Source organism: Dendronephthya gigantea, unplaced genomic scaffold (assembly GCF_004324835.1).
Source record: "Dendronephthya gigantea isolate DGI-Jeju-01 unplaced genomic scaffold, DenGig_1.0 000205F, whole genome shotgun sequence".
NCBI classification, from domain to species: domain Eukaryota; kingdom Metazoa; phylum Cnidaria; class Anthozoa; order Malacalcyonacea; family Nephtheidae; genus Dendronephthya; species Dendronephthya gigantea.
In genome coordinates, this window is record NW_021163215.1 from 199,679 (window position 1) to 217,880 (window position 18,202).

The following is an 18,202-nucleotide window of genomic DNA, read 5'->3' on the forward strand; positions in this document are numbered from 1 at the left end:
TACCAAGAAGATATAAGAATTATTAAATAATGCCACCATACAGCATAGCTGATCAAAAATTTTGAATGCTGGCATATACATCAAAAACAAAAACAGTAACACAATACTCACAACTTTGTCATTTGTCCCCTTCAACACCAACTTTCCTTCACAATTGCGATATTTTACAACAAATCGAAACTAAATCAAAAATTAAGTTCAATAGGCTGTGTTTAGCTACTTTTAGCAGTGACACGAAGAACACGTGTACATACACAAGGGCAAATAAAATCGGAAATTTGAGAGAAAATACGATAAATTCTCACCTTGCTTGGTTCTTCGAGACATAGCTGTTCAACTGCTTTAACATACTCATCCCAGGAGTCGATATAAACCATTTTAATAAGGGAATTATTAAGAAAACTCGTGTAGAAATCTTTCAATGAAGAATGATTTCTGATTCTTTAGAATATTCCAAATACTCGTTCCAGTCCATCAATGCAACCGGCAGTCTAAGGTTGCTCTGGGTTTATGTCACTGAGCGCGATAGGTCAGTGGAGTAAGCAAATTTAAATGCATGGCCAAATAAGAAATATTGGGAAATAATAAAGTAAAACCTTAGGTAAAACCATGAGACATATTCTGTTAATATTGCAAAATTAAATCAAAACCACAAAATAAAACGCGTATCTCTTTCCCCATGGTGTTCAATATTGTAAAACACGCTGGATAGTTTTAGTTACTGGCCTTCGTTTCTGCCTTGCTACTTTTCATGAATAAGCAAATAAAGCAATTCTTGGAAAAAAAGGTGACTTTGGTCTTGTTTTTTTTGGAATATCAGGCGATTTCTCAAACATCTAAAGACTGGATCGCAAATGTAGCTATATGGTGTATTGCACAAGAGTGAAAGAATGTTTTTAGATTTGGATGATGATTTTGCGGCTACACAGTGTCCAAATATTGGCAGAACTTGATTGAACTTGTTTTCCATTTAGCCTTGGTTCTGGGTAATGTCGAAATAGTTTGCCGGAAATTTGTTCTGTTTGTCTGAAAATCGCTGAAATATTACCACGAAGTCATTTTTAGCACGAAATTCCACACTTACCAAGAAAATCACTTTTTATCATTGCAACGAACGCGTGCACTTTCTTAGGCATTTTTGTGGTACATACTATATCAATCTTAATCTAACATGTTTGTGAATAAAAAATTATATAACTGCAGCATGCGGCGAATATAATTATGATTCTAAATTTCTAAGAAGAGGGGAAAAGGTATTTGGAAATTCAATGCGAATTTTACTCTCTGAGTTAAAAATTAAGGATGGGAACGAAAATCATAAATACACAAAAGAGAAAACGTTTACCTACTGGTAGTTGATAAACATTGGGCGTACATTACAGAATATCTTTTAGCCTGTTTTATATTTACGTAACTTTATTTTATTTACCACAAATGTAAGAAACAGGTTCTGCAATCTTCGTTCTCTGATATGATAAATATTCAGGATCAGTCAGTAGCTCATTGTTTTTGTGATGAGGAAAATGAACTCAATTGGTAGAACGTGCCAAGACACCAGACAAGGAAATTGATCCTGTATGCTTGATAAGTTCAACAAACATAAATGTAAATAAATGTACTTGGACTTAAACAATCTGTGTTGGCCCAAAAGCCTTAATTTAAGTCCTGAAGGTATTCAAGTTCCCACAATAGCAATACGTATAACACTAATACAGACAAGTGTTGCTTTATTTAATGCAGATTAACCGAATATAGTTGACATTAAATCAAATCGGTAAAAGTAAAACCTTGGGTAAAATCATGGGACAGATTCTGTTAATATTGCAAAATTAAATCAAAACCACAAAATAAAACGCATATCTCTCTCCCTATGGTGTTCAATATGGTAAAACACGCTGGATAGTTTCAGTAACTGGCCTTCGTGCCTTGCTACTTTTTCAAAAAAATAAGCAATTTTAGGATACTTTTGAAATCTTTTAAAAAAGGGTGACTTTGGTCTTGTTTTTTCGGAATATCAGGCGATTTATCAAACACCTAAAGACAGGATCGCAAATATTCATGGTGTATTGCACAAGAGTGAAAGAATATTTTTAGATTTTGGATGATGATTTTGCGGCTACACCGTGTCCAAATATTGGCAAAACTTGATTGAACTTGTTTTCCATTTAGCCTTGGTGAAATAGTTTGCCGGAAATTTGTTCTGTTTGTCTGAAAGTCGCTGAAATATTACCAGGAGGTCATTTTGCTCACGAGATTCAACACTTACCTAAAGCCCACCACATACCCACCGCAGATAATAAGAAAATTACTTTTTATCATTGCAACCAACGCGTGCCCTTTCTTAGGCATTTTTGTAGTACATACTATATTAATCTTAATGTAACATGTTTGTGAATAAAAAATTATATAACTGCAGCATGCGGCGAATATAATTGTGATTCTAAATTTCTAAAAAGAGGGGAAAAGGTATTTTGGAAATTCAATGCAAATTTTACTCTCTAAGTTAAAAATTAAGAATGGGAACGAGAATATTCATAATCTATACACAAAAGAGAAGACGTTTACTCAGTAGTTGATAAATATTGGGCGTACATCAACATAACATGTTTTAGCCTGTTTTATAGTCTTGTGACTTTATTTTATGTACCACAAATGTAAGAAACAGGTTCTGCAATCTTCGTTCTCTGATTTGATGAATACGTCCGGTTACTGAAGTTCATGAGCCGAGAAGCTAGTGAGTAGCTCATTGTATTTTGTGGTGAGGAAAATGCATTCAATTGGTAGAACGTGCCAAGATACCAGACAGGGAAATTGATCCTGTATGCTTAATAAGTTCAACGAACATAAATGTAAATAAATGTACTTGGACTTAAATAATCTGTGTTGGCCCAAAAACCTCAATTTAAGTCCTGAAGGTATTTAAGTTCCCAAAATAGCAATACGTATAACACTAATACAGACAAGTGTTGCTTTATTTGATGCACATTAACCGAATATAGTTGGCATTAAATCAAATCGGTAAAAGTAAAACCTTGGGCTTGGGTAAAATCATGGGACAGAGTCTGTTAATATTGCAAAATTAAATCAAAACCACAAAATAAAACGCATATCTCTCTCCCCATGGTGTTCAATATTGTAAAACACGCTGGATAGTTTTAGTTACTGGCCTTCGTTTCTGCCTTGCTACTTTTTGAAGAAAATAAGCAATTCTAGGATACTTTTGAAATCTTTTAAAAAAGGTTGACTTTGGTCTTGTTTTTTCGAAATATCAGGCGATTTATCAAACACCTAAAGACAGGATCGCAAATATTCATGGTGTATTGCACAAGAGTGAAAGAATATTTTTAGATTTTGGATGATATTTTGCGGCTACACCGTGTCCAAATATTGGCAAAACTTGATTGAACTTGTTTTCCATTTAGCCTTGGTCTGGGTGATGTCGAAATAGTTTGCCGGAAATTTCTTCTGTTTGTCTGAAAGTCGCTGAAATATTACCAGGAGGTCATTTTGGTCACGAAATTCAACACTTACCTAAAGCCCACCACATGCCCACCGCAGATAATAAGAAAATTACTTTTTATCATTGCAACGAACGCATGCATTTTCTTAGGCATTTTTGTGGTGCACACTGTAATATAACATGTTTGTGAATAAAAAAATTTATAACTGCAGCATGCGGCGAATATAATTATGATTCTAAATTTCTAAGAAGAGGGGAAAAGGTTTTGAAAATTTAATGCAAATTTTACTCTCTGAGTTAAAAATTAAGAATGGGAACGAGAATGATCATAACTTATACACAAAAGAGAAGACGTTTACGCAGTAGTTGATAAATATTGGGCGTACATTAACATAACATGTTTTAGCCTGTTTTATAGTCTTGTGACTTTATTTTATCATTTATGTACCACAAATGTAAGAAACAGGTTCTGCAATCTTCGTTCCCTGATTTGATGAATACTTCCGGTTATTGAAGTTCATGAGCCGAAAAGCTAGTCGTAGCTCATTGTATTTTGTGATGAGGAAAATGCACTCAATTGGTGGAACGTGCCAAGACACCAGACAAGGAAATTGATCCTGTATGCTTAATAAGTTCAACGAACATAAATGTAAATAAATGTACTTGGACTTAAATAATCTGTGTTGGCCCAAAAACCTCAATTTAAGTCTCTTGAAGGTATTTAAGTTCCCAAAATAGCAATACGTATAACACTAATACAGACAAGTGTTGCTTTATTTGATGCACATTAACCGAATATAGTTGGCATTAAATCAAATCGGTAACATTCCTATTGTAAAATTATATACAAAAACGCATTCTTTTCCTTTCTCTGGAAAAATTGTTCTAATAAAATGTTCCATCACTGACCAGTTAACAAGCCAGCTGAACTTTCATTATTACACACATAAGACACAAACCTGTATTTGAAACAAAAATTCTTTTAAAAAGACTTCTAAGTTCCAAGTTAAATCTATAGAATGAAAATAAAAAGAAACCTTTAGCTATACTGTTTTTAGAAGCATTAGGGCGGTGTTGGGGAAAGTATGTCGTGCAGAAACGACAAATTACTTTGGAATATTTTTCGATATAAATTATGTGATTTCGCAAAACTAGCTTCTTAATCAAACAATCGGATAACCTAGGTAGGCTGGAATTGTTCAACTTTCAACCCCAGACACATTGAGATCAAACACTTTGTGTTTTTTGTTTTCCTTTTTGCAAATGTGTTTTTTGTTTTCCTTTTTGCAAACCGCGTTTGCCGACATTTAATTAAAACGTGTTTGTTCTATCCCTGTAAAGTTTACGTAGGGTGTGCCCCAAACGCTTAAAAGCAGGTGATCGTGGAGAAGGCCTCATATCACTTTCCAAGATACCAAAGGAAACGTGAAAGTCACACAGGGTGCTGTAAAAGGTAATTCATGCTACATACTTTCTACATTAATAGATTTGTGAAAAGCTTTATAATTTGCACATTTATATCTTTGTATATAATATATGGATTCTTGATAGCAAAAAGATGTGGTTCCCACTTGTTTTGCTTCTGGTTGCTGGAAATTTTCAGATTTCAACAGGTGGGTTTGCTTTCGAATTTTTGTAAAGTAAATTATAAAATACCTTGAAATAATGTGAGATTTTAAAGACAAAAATCTATTTTACATCAATAGTAATTTGAGTCGTATAACGACTCGTGTACGGTTAATTTATTGCATGGTAATTCATATTTAGTGCTTGCATAAACAGTGATACGAACTCTGAGTTACGTTGACTTTCAAATTAATCACGGAAATTGGTTATTGACGTATTTCCAGTAATTCCATTCATATATTATCGACCCCGTTGTAATTAATTCTTGGAAATTCTCTCTTCTGTGTATATGAAATTTGACTTATCTTTTTTACCAGATGGGGATTTTTTCGGATGAGGTATCGTATTTATATCTATTCCTATAAAGATTTATATAATTTCTTCAAAACAGCATTGGTAAAACAAAGTTTTGGCAAAGTAAACATCACTGAAAGCTCATCCGATGGTTTCTACTGCGAGACTGTCAATTTTGCAACTCCGTTTCAATATGGTGGAACAATCAGAGTTTTCCCCTCATTGAGTCACGAAGATCACCCGGGAAATGAAAACGAGGCTTCGGTTGCTGTTGTTGGTTCCATTGATTGCTATGCCTTCTCAGTCTGTCTCATGGAACCTGCTCGGCCGACAGGGGAAATGACCTTGAATTGGTTTGCATTCAGCGACAGTGTTCTACCACGGGGGGTCCTGACTGGGAGCGTTTATTACAATGCGTTCACAAGTGGAAGTGTTTGTAAAGACCGAAGCTTCGCTCGAGTAAGTTTCTTTGATCTTTTACTACGTCACCATGCAATTAATAGAGGCCCCTAGACGTGTGAATCACGAATTAATATTTATGTATGCACATAGATTATAAAAATAGTATATATCTTTGATAAAAAATGCCTCACAAATCACTTTCATTTTATTTATTGTCGTACATACTTGGCCATGTTAAATAAGGTTTTTGTTTGCCGAAATACTTGAAAAAAGTTTGCATAGACGAGTGGCTTGGTATACAAGCCGGAAAACATACGCCTGTATTCTAAAAGCTCACTTACACTCAAACTCATTGATTAATCTTCTCTTAATGTTTCAATGGCGGTATTTCCAGCCGAAAAGGGGCTTGATTTTCAGTGATTTACCTTATATCTTTCCATCTATTGAAAGAAAACTTTCTCATTGACCAGCATTAAAATGCCACACTCAATGAGTGTAAGTATGAGTGAGCTTTTGAATACAGGTGATAATCTTTTAAGACGTACGGCATTGTTAAGCGGTAAGTATTATTATTAATCAAGTTAATATTGGAATGCAACGGAAATACCTATCAAATGTTTCAGTAAACTTTGTGTTTACATTTGTACCACTGTTCTGAGATATAATTAGCGAATGCAGACGAATAAAAGTAAATATATTAACTAAAATCTCTTTTGCTCCAGACCTTTAGCGCTCCACCCAAAATATTTCTCAGCGTCCGACATAGTGGAAATACTAAACGGAAAGATGTGATGACTTCGTGGACAGAAGATGTGACGGAAAATCATTTTCGAGTCTGCTTAAGAGAAATGGTTTCATTTTCTGGAATCCATCAGAATCTTTATGTCGTAGGTTTTCTTGAATTTTTTTTTAATCACCCACTTGTCCTGCCTAAATAAGCAAAATAACTACTGGCTTTTCACTGAAGAGCTCTTTCAACCAACAACCCCATGCATGCAACTTCGTACATAGTCGTTGAAATTTACGTGTGTTATGAAACTTAATTAAGAAGAGACTTTTGTTTACATATTCATTCCGCATCCCGCTGACTGTATCACTCACTGTCAGTAGGCCGTATCAGGCAAGCAAAGATCATGTATTGTAACTATTAGAAAAGAAGTAACGTTCCAATCGTTGTAACTTCTTCTAAAAGTTAAAGAAGTCACTAAAGTCAAGATAACCACAGTTGCATAAGGAGTAGATATATGACTGACAAATAATGACTCGCTTCGTGTGTTTATTCTTGATACTTGTCAACACACCGTTTAATTAGAAGACAATTAGTAAACAAGCGGGACTTCTCATGCTATGTTTGTGTTAAAATCTGCTTATATACTGATTTCAATTAAGCTTCGTAGCTTCTTCTGAACTTTACGTTTTTTCCTTCCGCCACAAAACATATTTCCTTCGGTCGCGGTTCGCGGTAAATCAGTGTTTAATTACTGACTGGGCTTAAAATGTTTAAAACATATCTAATTTTTCGATATTATTTATTTTTTTTCAATTGACTGTTGTTTACAAATTAATTTTCAGGATTGGGTAGCAATGGAAAATACATTTAGTCGGAACATGACAGATCTTGATTCAATAGGGTTCCTTAACATGAATCAACCTTCTTCTCAAGACAATTACGCATATTGTCAGGTGATAATAACTAGAATTGAAATGTACAACCACGGTTTAACCGAGAAGGAGAATGAGTTTTTCATCTAATTTTTTAATTCATTTAGGTTCAAAATTTTACTCGACGCTTCTATGAACCCCCAGCAGTTCTTGTCAGCGCCCACGCCATTTTACATCTGACAGACCAAAATATTGCCACGTGGGTTAAGGTAAACAGGAGTTTTCGGATGGATCTACATTAAAAATCTGGCAGTTGTATACATAAATTATTGAAAATGATCTCATCGATGAGATTTTGCAACAATATCATTAAAAATAATATGCACCAGTTTGACTTTGCACTTACAAATATCTTTATTACAGGATGTAAGTATTACAGCGTTTGAAGTTTGCATCAAAGATCTTCCTGGAATAAGCGGCCAACATGAGCCAATTATCGTCGACTACGCCGCAATAGGGGGTATATTATTATTTTTATCAAATGACAATCGAAATGTTTAGTAGCAATTTGAACGCAAGTTTAGTAGCATGTTGCAACACGTATGCTGCTTATGGAGGATACGACCATAAGATTTTACTGCGATTATCGATACTTGACAGTCTTATCTTTTCTATCTAGGTTTCAAAATATCTTTCGAATGAATTACTTCTTTATAGATAAAAGCTATGTGTTTATTACCGAAGATTTGGCGAGGAAATTGTGACGGCTTTTGCTTAATATAGACAGATTATTTCAATTTCATACTGAAACATCTTAGTTCTTTCGTAGACCTTGATCCATGTCTGGACGTCACGTGTGAGAAGTTCGCAGTTTGTCGTGCGTTTGGTCCCTACGATGCACGATGTGTTTGTGTGACAGATTGCCCTTCGGTTGAACAAAATGTCTGCGCTTCAAACGGACAGAACTTTACGAATGTTTGTTTCTTTCAACTGGAAGTCTGCCAAACCAAGGCAAACTATACATACTATCATCACGGGAGTTGCAGAGGTAATACTCTTCTTCTGTTATGATTATATGTGGTTATGTAGCTGCAAGTAGTTATATAACGACTTAATCGTTTTTGGACTTTGCCCAAAGTTATACTCCAGGCCAAATCTAACTAAGGTGCGATTTCCCAAGAGGGAGTTAATCATAGAAATAATTTCAGGTTTTTCGCACGATGAAGATAAGTAAAAATCCGGGGCCAGTTGCCTAAAACAAGGTTAAATTTAACACACAGTAAATGCTTACCGGGCTTTGTAACAAGGGTGGATTTCGTTTTTGACTAATCAGAGCATTTGCATGTTTACCTTTTGCCGCTAAGCCAATCAGAATCAGTACTTCTGGTAGGGCTATGTGCAAAGCAAATCAACCGTGGTTTACAATTTAGCTTTAAGTTGAGAAATTTTAACCCTCGCTTAGCGTTAGCCTGTTTTTAAACAACCGGCCCCCGAAGGTATATTGTTGGTAATCGAGAGAAAGGAATCCAATCTAAGTGCTGTGCGTTGCCGGTGAACTAAACTCTGGCCTCTGCATCATTGCCTGTGTGAATTTAGGTGTCGTTAACGCTAAATTATGTGGAGCATATTTATTTAGGTTTCCCATTGACAAGAGGCCGCAGACATGTAACCGACGTTCTTCGCTGGTCAGACTCACATTGCCAGACTGTTCAATTTGATCCTTTAACTTTTTATCCCGACAAGCCTGTCCACGTGCAGATCAGCGTGAGCCACGTGAATGATACGAGTAACGTACATGACGCGGCGGTGTCATGGGTAGAAAATGTAAGCGAAAACAATTTCACGTTTTGTGTCATGGAATCAGGAAGAAATGAAGGTCCACCCCATGGATTTGCCACTGTTGAGTATATGGCTTATCAAGGCGCTCCCAGCGGAGGGTTGGCAGGAGTAGAGTCAATTCCGGAGTGGTGGACTGGAACTAAGTGCCAACGTGTGGACATATCTTTGGTGAGAAGAAATTCATAATGATAGAAGCCTCTTTTGTGAACTCACAAAAATATCGAGAGACTGAAAAGCGAATGTGACCGTAATCAACAAACAAAAGTATATCTTAGGCAAAAATATGGCCTCGTAATTCTCCTAATTTTCCTAATATACTGAATGTTAGTAATATCAACAGTTCATCGCAATCATTGCTACCGTGGTTTAATAATGAAAGTAATCACTGAGTGAATATCTCAGGTTTGATTGGATTTTATCACGGTTACATGGTTGCCGTGAACTTTTTTAAAACTTAAGATTTATTTATTGTTAAAAGTGTTGATGTCAACAGCCGTCAATGTTGCCCATTGACTAGACTGGATTGTTTGTAAAGTGGAATTTCAAATATCGTTTGCAATCACAAGTGGACGTACATTTCACATAACAAGCAGGAATGAAACCCCCGTAAATACTTTATTGGCATTTGAAATTGAGCAGAATATAATGTTCGGATTAGGTTTTGGTTGACGGAATCATATTTGACCTCCACACCAGAGTTGAAAAAATTTGAATCTTTTGTTTGAATATAATATTCGTAAATTTACGATCTTCCAGCACGATTTTCCATTTTTTACTAAATCATCTTTCTTAAAGGGATCATTTTCGTCCGCACCTACTGTCCTGGTTACTGCAGAACATCATCGACTGAGCCTCAAACACGACGCTGCCTCTTTGTGGTTGGAAGATGTCACAAGCTCGTCATTTAAATTCTGTCTTCGTGAGTTACAAAACTTTGATGGACCTCATCAGGACATCTATGTTGTAAGTACAGATATCCTATTAACTCTTATAAGTAATGACGTAGACTATGCACGTCTGCGCGCCCAAGGACATTTTAAAATGTAGGAAAATGTATTTAATGGAACGACCAGTGGCGTAGCCAGCCTGACGATTTTGTCCCGCTATATAAATTTCGAGGTATTATAATTATTCATGTCTTTAGAAGTTTTCACAGTCAGTGAACTAAAATATTAGCATAGCGGGACAAATCGACAGGCTGGCTACGCTACTGGGAACGACCAGTAAGTACGTGTATCGATCACACGGGTAATGGCATACGCCAAGAAATGACAGAAATTTACAGGCATACAATTGTTACTAACATCTTTTCTCCACTGAGAATGACTATGATTGTACTGGTGCCATTAATGTTTATATCAATTTTTGACGAATCCATGCAATTCATACAAGTATCATTTATACTGTCTTCCAAAAGAATGTTTCCATGCTATAGCTCGCGAAGTTGAGGCTCTGTTTTCTCTTTACCTCTAACTTGTTTTATACCTCTTGCATATCCCTGATGCTTGAATTGTATCATTTATATTTAGAACTGGCTAGCGTTCGAAACAATTGAACAGCCGTTGTTCACTGAACACAGTTCTAGTTATTTCGCCCAGTCATCGCAGAATCCTTTATCAATAACCAATTATGCCCAATGCCAGGTAATATTTACAATATTCATGAGAAAAGTTTGAAGATTTTAATTGAATTAAAATTCCAATGATGGAGGTTTCTTGTTGGAATGTTGCTTAGTTTGCTATATATGAGCAAAAAGATGTGTTTAGAACGGAGATCTCATTATCAGACTCTTAGATATATTACTGCCTGTTTCCAGCCAACTTATTTAGTCGAATAAAAGAAATTCGATTTTTTAAAATTTTAAATCACTCGAATTTAGGATGTTACTCTTTCCGAAAATTATACACAACCGCCAACAGTGCTAGTTTCAGCAAAGCATAGTTCATCTGGAGGAAATGTTAATCCAAAACACAACGCGATTTCTGCATGGATCGAGGTTTGTGCCTTCCTCAATATTTTCTTAGCTGAATTATTGAACGTTCAAAGGATGTTGACTGAATCGGAAAGTTTGTATTTGCAGTATTTGTATAGTTATATGGAATTCATATTCTTGTATGTTTGCATGGTGACAGTCGATAAGTATTTAATACTGCAAAGCTTTCGGTCCGTTAACCCTGGCCTTCATCAGTGCAATTACTTAGCGTCTAGGAGTGTATCACGTTGAAGCATCCATTGCGAAGCCTGTAATACCCAATTGCTCTTTTTGTCCAATCATTATATAGACAATCACAACTTCTTCATTCAAACTTTGTTTCAAAGAGCTGTACAGCAGCAATGGCTATGATGCTGTAACGGTTTCCCATGTTGCTTTAAGAGGTGAGTACAAATTCACCTTTATTACACTAATTTCGTGGAATAATTCAACAAAAATAAAGTTTTATTTCTCTATGCTTTTATATCGTTTCCTATATACCTTATACTTTCACAGAAATCTGTGACCCGGATTGGGTATACTATAAAGGGTATTGTTACCGGGCAGAATCGGCGTGTGAAACATGGACAACTGCTTCTGCGACGTGCATGGCTTACAATTCAAATCTTGTCGGAATTGAAAATGCTGAAGAGGACGTCTTTGTTCAACATCTTCATCATGGTCGGCCATCTTGGATTGGACTTAATGATCAAGCAAATGAAGGGGTGTATTTATGGACAGATGGTGGACCTGTCTCGTACACACACTGGGCTCCAGGGATGTCCACACCTTACAGTGAGGCAGAGGACTGTGTTGAAAGTTCGGGCAGAGATATGAAATATCACTGGCAATCATCATCATGTAACAACTGTCGAGATTTTACTTGCAAGAAAGGTAAAGTACAAAATCTTTTCAGAATGTAAAGGTCGGCACACTCCGCATTGAAAAAACCACTTTCTTTGTATTTTTGATTACTATATTATTTCTAAAAAATTAAAAAAGCTAGAATATCTAACGCCATTTTAGCATAAGTTTATGTTCTGGAAAAAATAAGTCAAAAATGAAAGTTAGGAATTGATTCTGCAACACCTTCACCCTTTCAAACCTTCACCCTTTTATATAAATCAGGAAACCCATTATTTTCGCCACAATCAAGCTTGCATAAATAAAAACGACTATTCAGCAGAACACAGACATGCAGCAGCCCGGTAAGGCACACCATGTTTGGTGTGTACTTACATGCAGTATATTTATTTTAGTCAAAAGATAGTTTTGTTTTTGTCAAAATAGGACTGATTAATTTAACTAACCGCGGACGAACCGACGACTTAAAGCCAACAAGAAAGTCAGACGTTTAATTTTTAAAAGAAAAAAAAAGGATAAATACCCCAGGTCTGGCATCAATATTTTTTAATTCTGAAAGTTCTAACTGAAACTTTCACAACCACAAGTATTTTCGTTTGTGATTAACCAAGATGATGGCAAATCCTTTTTTTAAGATCAGCCATTTAAACACTGGTGTGTAAATAACTAATTATTTATCCAGCTAACTAATTATTTATCCAGCTACTTTGTTTTTTTTTAACAATTGTATACTCCTCATATTATAACATTTCGCTTCATGCAGAAGCATGGCCGTTCTGCATCGCCAAAGTCAAAATATTCGGACAAAGGCGTAGCTTTTAATGTTTTTCAACTTAATTGCATTGTACATAAGGGTACATTGGCTAACGCGTGTGCATTGTGTGGCCATAATGCACGCTTGTAGCTTTTGAAATTTTCAAGAATTGGCCTAAATACTGTTGACCTCTGTTGGCTAAGTTGTTGTCGCATCGTTCATTGCCAAGCAAAATCTTAAATAACATGCAAAGAGAATTGCATTATTAATCCAAGAATATTTGTCCCCCACTTAGTGTTTCTATAACTGTTTACAAAAACAGGAAAAATGTTTTTAATTTCCTTTGTATTATGATTTAGTAAAAAGATTTCATACAATTTTTGTAATTCGATTAAATTACAAATTCTCACTACTACTTGGCTTGCCAATTTCGGCGGGAAAATAACATGACGGCATTTATATACAGTTATAGAAACACGCTTCTTGACCAATCAGAACGCGCGTTCTTGTACAATAATACGCCATAATACACTAGACTCTTTTTCATTTCTCAAGTAAAGCGAAGGCTAGCAAAGGCCTGAGTCTTTTTTTTTGCCCCACCCGCGTTACCTCCACTGACTACTGGAATAGAGCATGACGGCTTTTTTTCTTTTCAGATTACGATGAATGCAGCGAAAATATGAACACATGCGACCAAAATGCAGTTTGTACAAATAATGCGGGCTCCTATACCTGTCAATGCCGAAGTGGTTTTTATGGGGATGGTCATGTATGCACAGGTAATGACTAAATCAAAGGAAGTATATATATTTTGTAGCACATTGTGGACACACTTTGTTTATGGAAGAATAAAAGGAGTAAAGTTAAGATAGAAAATCAGAAAATCATCTTCCACCATTTTTCGCATTCAGAACCACGAAACGACTGATCATTATCATTTATGGACCCTCCGCGGGGGATTAGGCAAAATATTTCACTCAGTAATGATATTCTTTGCCTCGGGATTCTGAGCTTGTAGAATAGCCAAACATACAGTACAAAGTTTCATAAAAGTATTCCACCATATTTGCGGCGAAAATTACACGACGGACTAGGAACGAGCGGGGTATTCGAAAGTCGAAAATCCCGCTCAAGCGTGGTATTATTCGAGTGAATACCATGCCCCGAGCAAAGTACCCAGGGTCCGAGCAGTCCGCGGCATGGTATTCGCTCAAAAATTCCATGTTCATGTGGTATAAAGCAGGTTCTGTGAGTGGATTGAAGTTTATGTGAGGTATAATATTGTAAATAATTGTGAGGGCCGTCACCAGCAGCTTATTTGGGGGTGTGCATATTCATATATTCCTCTTATGCCCGACTGATTTCTTTTATCAGCTATTGTTTCCACGGTTGTACGAACATGAATATATGCATATACATCCTCAATTAAAAGCCGGCCTCCACTTGCAAGTGCTGTCAGTGTGACCGATTTGGCACATGCTCGCGGTGACCCGAAACTGTCATTAAGCTGGCCCTCGCCGGGACGTAATGACAGTCGAACTGTATTGTGCGATTTCAGCGCGTATATGTAAGTGCAAGTGGAAGCCGGCCTTTAAGCTTCTAGCGACGACCCTGATAATTGTCTTCGATGTTGTGCATAGTATTGGGCCGGTGAGAGGCGAGCCTTGTTGGACTTCTATATAACATAATTTTAAAACTTATTTTCCAAGATAAGATTCAGTAGAGACCTACTGCAGATTGGTTGAGATCGTTATAAACTGACATAGCCTAAAATATAACTTAAAAAAATGTAAACATGTAATTAAAATTGATAGCTCAATAAATTTATGTTACTGTAGACATCGACGAGTGCTCCAGTGGAACTCACACGTGCCACCATTTGGCGAATTGTATCAACAATGCCGGCTCCTACACATGTCAATGCCGCAGCAACTACATTGGAGACGGGCGCTACAGCTGCACAGGTGAATAATGCACATAGGCGTATAGAGTACGAGGCGGAGTCTCAGAGTTACCCCGCGAAAAATCCTGGAAAACCTATAATTTTCCATACACATGGGATAATAATGGCAGATTTGAAATGTTTTAAGTTAAGCTCAATTAATGGGATTAGTTCCGCTTGATATTTCAAAGGAACGATCATTACGCGACATTTTACAAAGAATGAAAAATTCTTCACCTTAATTAAGCCCATGCTATTGCAAAATTTCCTACTAATGCATGCATGATAACAGTATCATTTTCTTCAGTCAATTGTGGAGATCCAGGCTACCCACAGAGAGGATACGCTGTTGGTTCAGATTTCACCCCGGGTCACACGGTCACATTCCGTTGTCATTACACTGGTGAATCGGTGGATGGTGCTTTTTCTACCACCTGTTCATCCAGCGCCACGTGGAGTCAATCCACTCCTTCGACATGTGAGTTTGTATCTTTTTTCTTAAAATATTTTTTTCTCGGAAAAACGTGGACTTGCATGTAAAGCACGGACTTATAAATCACGGACTAAGTCCGTAATATAAAATGCGGACTTGTAAAGTGCACACTTGTAAATAACGGACTAAAGGCGGATATCCACTTACAGCGAAATCGTTCACTATCGAAATATTTGCATATTTTCTTTTGAATTTTAACGGCATAGATAAATCAGTTCGACTTGACTGTTTTCAATTAGGGGAAACAAGCCTTTAATAATCCTTTTCCCCCTCAAAGATGGGAAACAAGCCTCATTTTCCTCAGATCTCACCACTAACTTTCCCCTTTAAAGAAAAATACCAGAAGGCTCCCAAAGCTCATTGATAACGAGACAATGACAAATTAGAATAAAAAGGTTTATATTTAATACTTATACCATCTTTCAAATTTGCCGAACAATTCTCAACACTAGTTTTACAATTTACATAATAACGATGCGTTTATAGTTTTGGCATATACTTCATGTTTTTGAATTAATTAAGATAGACCGTGTTGTCCGTGTTTATACCACGGACTGAGTTCGTTATTTACAAGTCCGTTACAGGGCCGTAACTAGAACGATAATTGAAGGGGTGTTTATTCATATATTCAGTTCAGTCCGAAGGATTTCTTATGTAAGCTATTGCACTTACAAAAGAAACCCATCGGGCAGAACTGAATATATGAATAAACACCCCCCAATTATCGTTCTATATAGTTACGGTACAAGTTCGAGATTTACAAGTCCTCGTTTTTCCAATCCAGTCAAGTCCAGTTTAGTCAGTCCGCATTTTACAACATTCCGTTTAATCCTCGATCAGCACAACGAAATACAAACTTTCAGCCTCAGGCTCAGTCTTTACGTTCTAAACAAAGACAAAGTTTACTTTACAAAGACTAAACTTTGCATTTATACTAATTTAAGTAATCTCTTTCTTGCTATGCTAGTATATTTTCTAAGATCAATCGATAGGGTGTATGGTCATTAATATCACCATGTTTTGCCAGTATTCGAAAATGCATACAACTATGGCTTAGCTTGTTTTTTTAATTCTTTGCAATAGGTTTCTCCCCTAGTATACGTCTAACTTCAGGCAATTGTGGAAGAGTTGAAGTTTACCATCCGTCTTATGGATGGGGAACGGTGTGCGATGATGGCTGGGATATAAATGACGCCAATGTGGTATGTCGTCAACTTGGATACAATAGAGCTAATGGTGCGTATCAATCTGCCCACTACGGTCAAGGTACTGGACAGATATTGCTTGATGATTTACAATGTACTGGTTCTGAGTCATATCTTTGGGACTGCCCTGCCTATATTGGTTGGGCCTGGAACGACTGTAGCCATTCTGAGGATGCAAGTGTTTCTTGCACCTATTAAAAGGATGCTTCACGCAAGCTAGAACACTAAATTCGATCAAAAGATTGATAACGTTTGATTTTAAGGTACAGCGGTATAATTATATGGTATGAATCAAATTATAATTATTTAGTTAAAATGATCAATTCAACATGTATTTCCAAATTAATAAACTAAACTCTTTATACATATACAGATTGCGCAATCTGACTTTACTTTCTGGTTAGGCCCAAATAATTACATTAATTACCTTGGGTCGGTAGACACAAGGTCATAAATTCGGCTTTGTTTTCTTTTATTATTTTTTTTTTGGTGGGGCTCTAGGCAGCAGACTCTCTCGCGGCCACGGCGCATAAATTACTGCAACTTCTTACTCTTCAATCTTCGAATCGCACGACATTTACGGAGTTTTCCAAAGGTTACGTCATAATCAAAACACCGTTTTACCATTTTGCTTAACAAAGCTGGCTTGTTGTCTATTGATGCGAAGACAGATGAAATTGAATTTGCCTAAATGGATCTCCAAGAAATTAAACTGAAAATTGATTTACGATCGAAGTTTATTTTGAGTGTAAATTAACACATGAAAATGACAGTTTCCTTCTCCCTCGCTTAGCTCGTCCGAAGGAAAGTCATTTTCCTTTTCCTGTCACTTACACATTTGAACACATACTAATGGCAGGCTACGTGCAAGCACTCGCCTAGCAGTTTATTACTCATCACAATCACATAATTATAACTCTGAACATAACAACTTTCTATCAACTATTTAATGATTGGGTTAAGGTTAGTTTATGGTTCAATTTATCTTTTATATAAATGTCCTTTGAAGAATCTGATCTCCATCTTCCATGTATTTTTAACAATCGATTGAGATTCGGATTGTTCGCTTGTGAATTTGCTATGAACGTCGCTCCTCCAGATCGCAAACTATGAGTACTGTATTTTTTCGGATCTAGACCAATAATTTGAACTCCCTCTTTCACTAATTCACGACATCTTGTGTAGCTTAGACGTCTCGGGCCCAAAGTAGCTTTCGTTGCTCCTCTTCGAGGAGCTTGGATTGATCTGAAAATATACTCATCTGAATTTGGAACAATCTGAGCTAAAGAAAAATATGTTAGAAGCAAAGTATGTGGACACACAATTCCGTTAGATTTTGAAATAAACACTGTATTGCCCTCTCGATATTGATCTGTTTTGCTTTTTGGAACTACGATGGCCAAATGATCGGAGTTGATTGTGATGTGCTTAGCTTGGATGTTGATTAGCTCATTAGCTCGAAATAACCCAGAAAAACCCAGGACAAACAGGAGTGCTGTTCGAATATCTTTTAAGTCACTATTAGGTGAGGCAAATCGTAAAACAACAGCTTCGAGGTTCTCTATAGATAAGGGTTCTTTTCTGGAACAAGGTTTGGAACAGAGTCTCTTACTTGCCTCCACGATGTTTTTGATCATAGCCGTATCCGCTGGGTTAGAAGATAGTGGGAGAAGATCGTGGATCCACTTTAAAGCACACTGGGGTTGTATAACGACATTGTGGGATTTGTTGGCAAGGAGAAGATGGGAC

At 36.5% G+C, this 18,202-nt stretch overlaps 1 protein-coding gene across 1 annotated transcript; it reads left to right on the forward strand.

The window, feature by feature from the left end:
* The first annotated feature begins 4,865 nt into the window (after nucleotides 1–4,865).
* On the forward strand, nucleotides 4,866–14,785 carry LOC114539542. Its single transcript, XM_028560176.1, has 16 exons — nucleotides 4,866–4,913; nucleotides 5,012–5,073; nucleotides 5,478–5,839; nucleotides 6,505–6,669; nucleotides 7,355–7,465; nucleotides 7,552–7,653; nucleotides 7,808–7,904; nucleotides 8,214–8,432; nucleotides 9,021–9,391; nucleotides 10,019–10,186; nucleotides 10,753–10,866; nucleotides 11,103–11,219; nucleotides 11,506–11,599; nucleotides 11,712–12,089; nucleotides 13,470–13,592; nucleotides 14,652–14,785. Exons 2-16 carry the CDS (start codon nucleotides 5,019–5,021, stop codon nucleotides 14,783–14,785), a joined length of 2,610 nt encoding a protein of 869 aa, XP_028415977.1. The 5' UTR covers nucleotides 4,866–4,913; nucleotides 5,012–5,018.
* The last annotated feature ends 3,417 nt before the right edge of the window (nucleotides 14,786–18,202 follow it).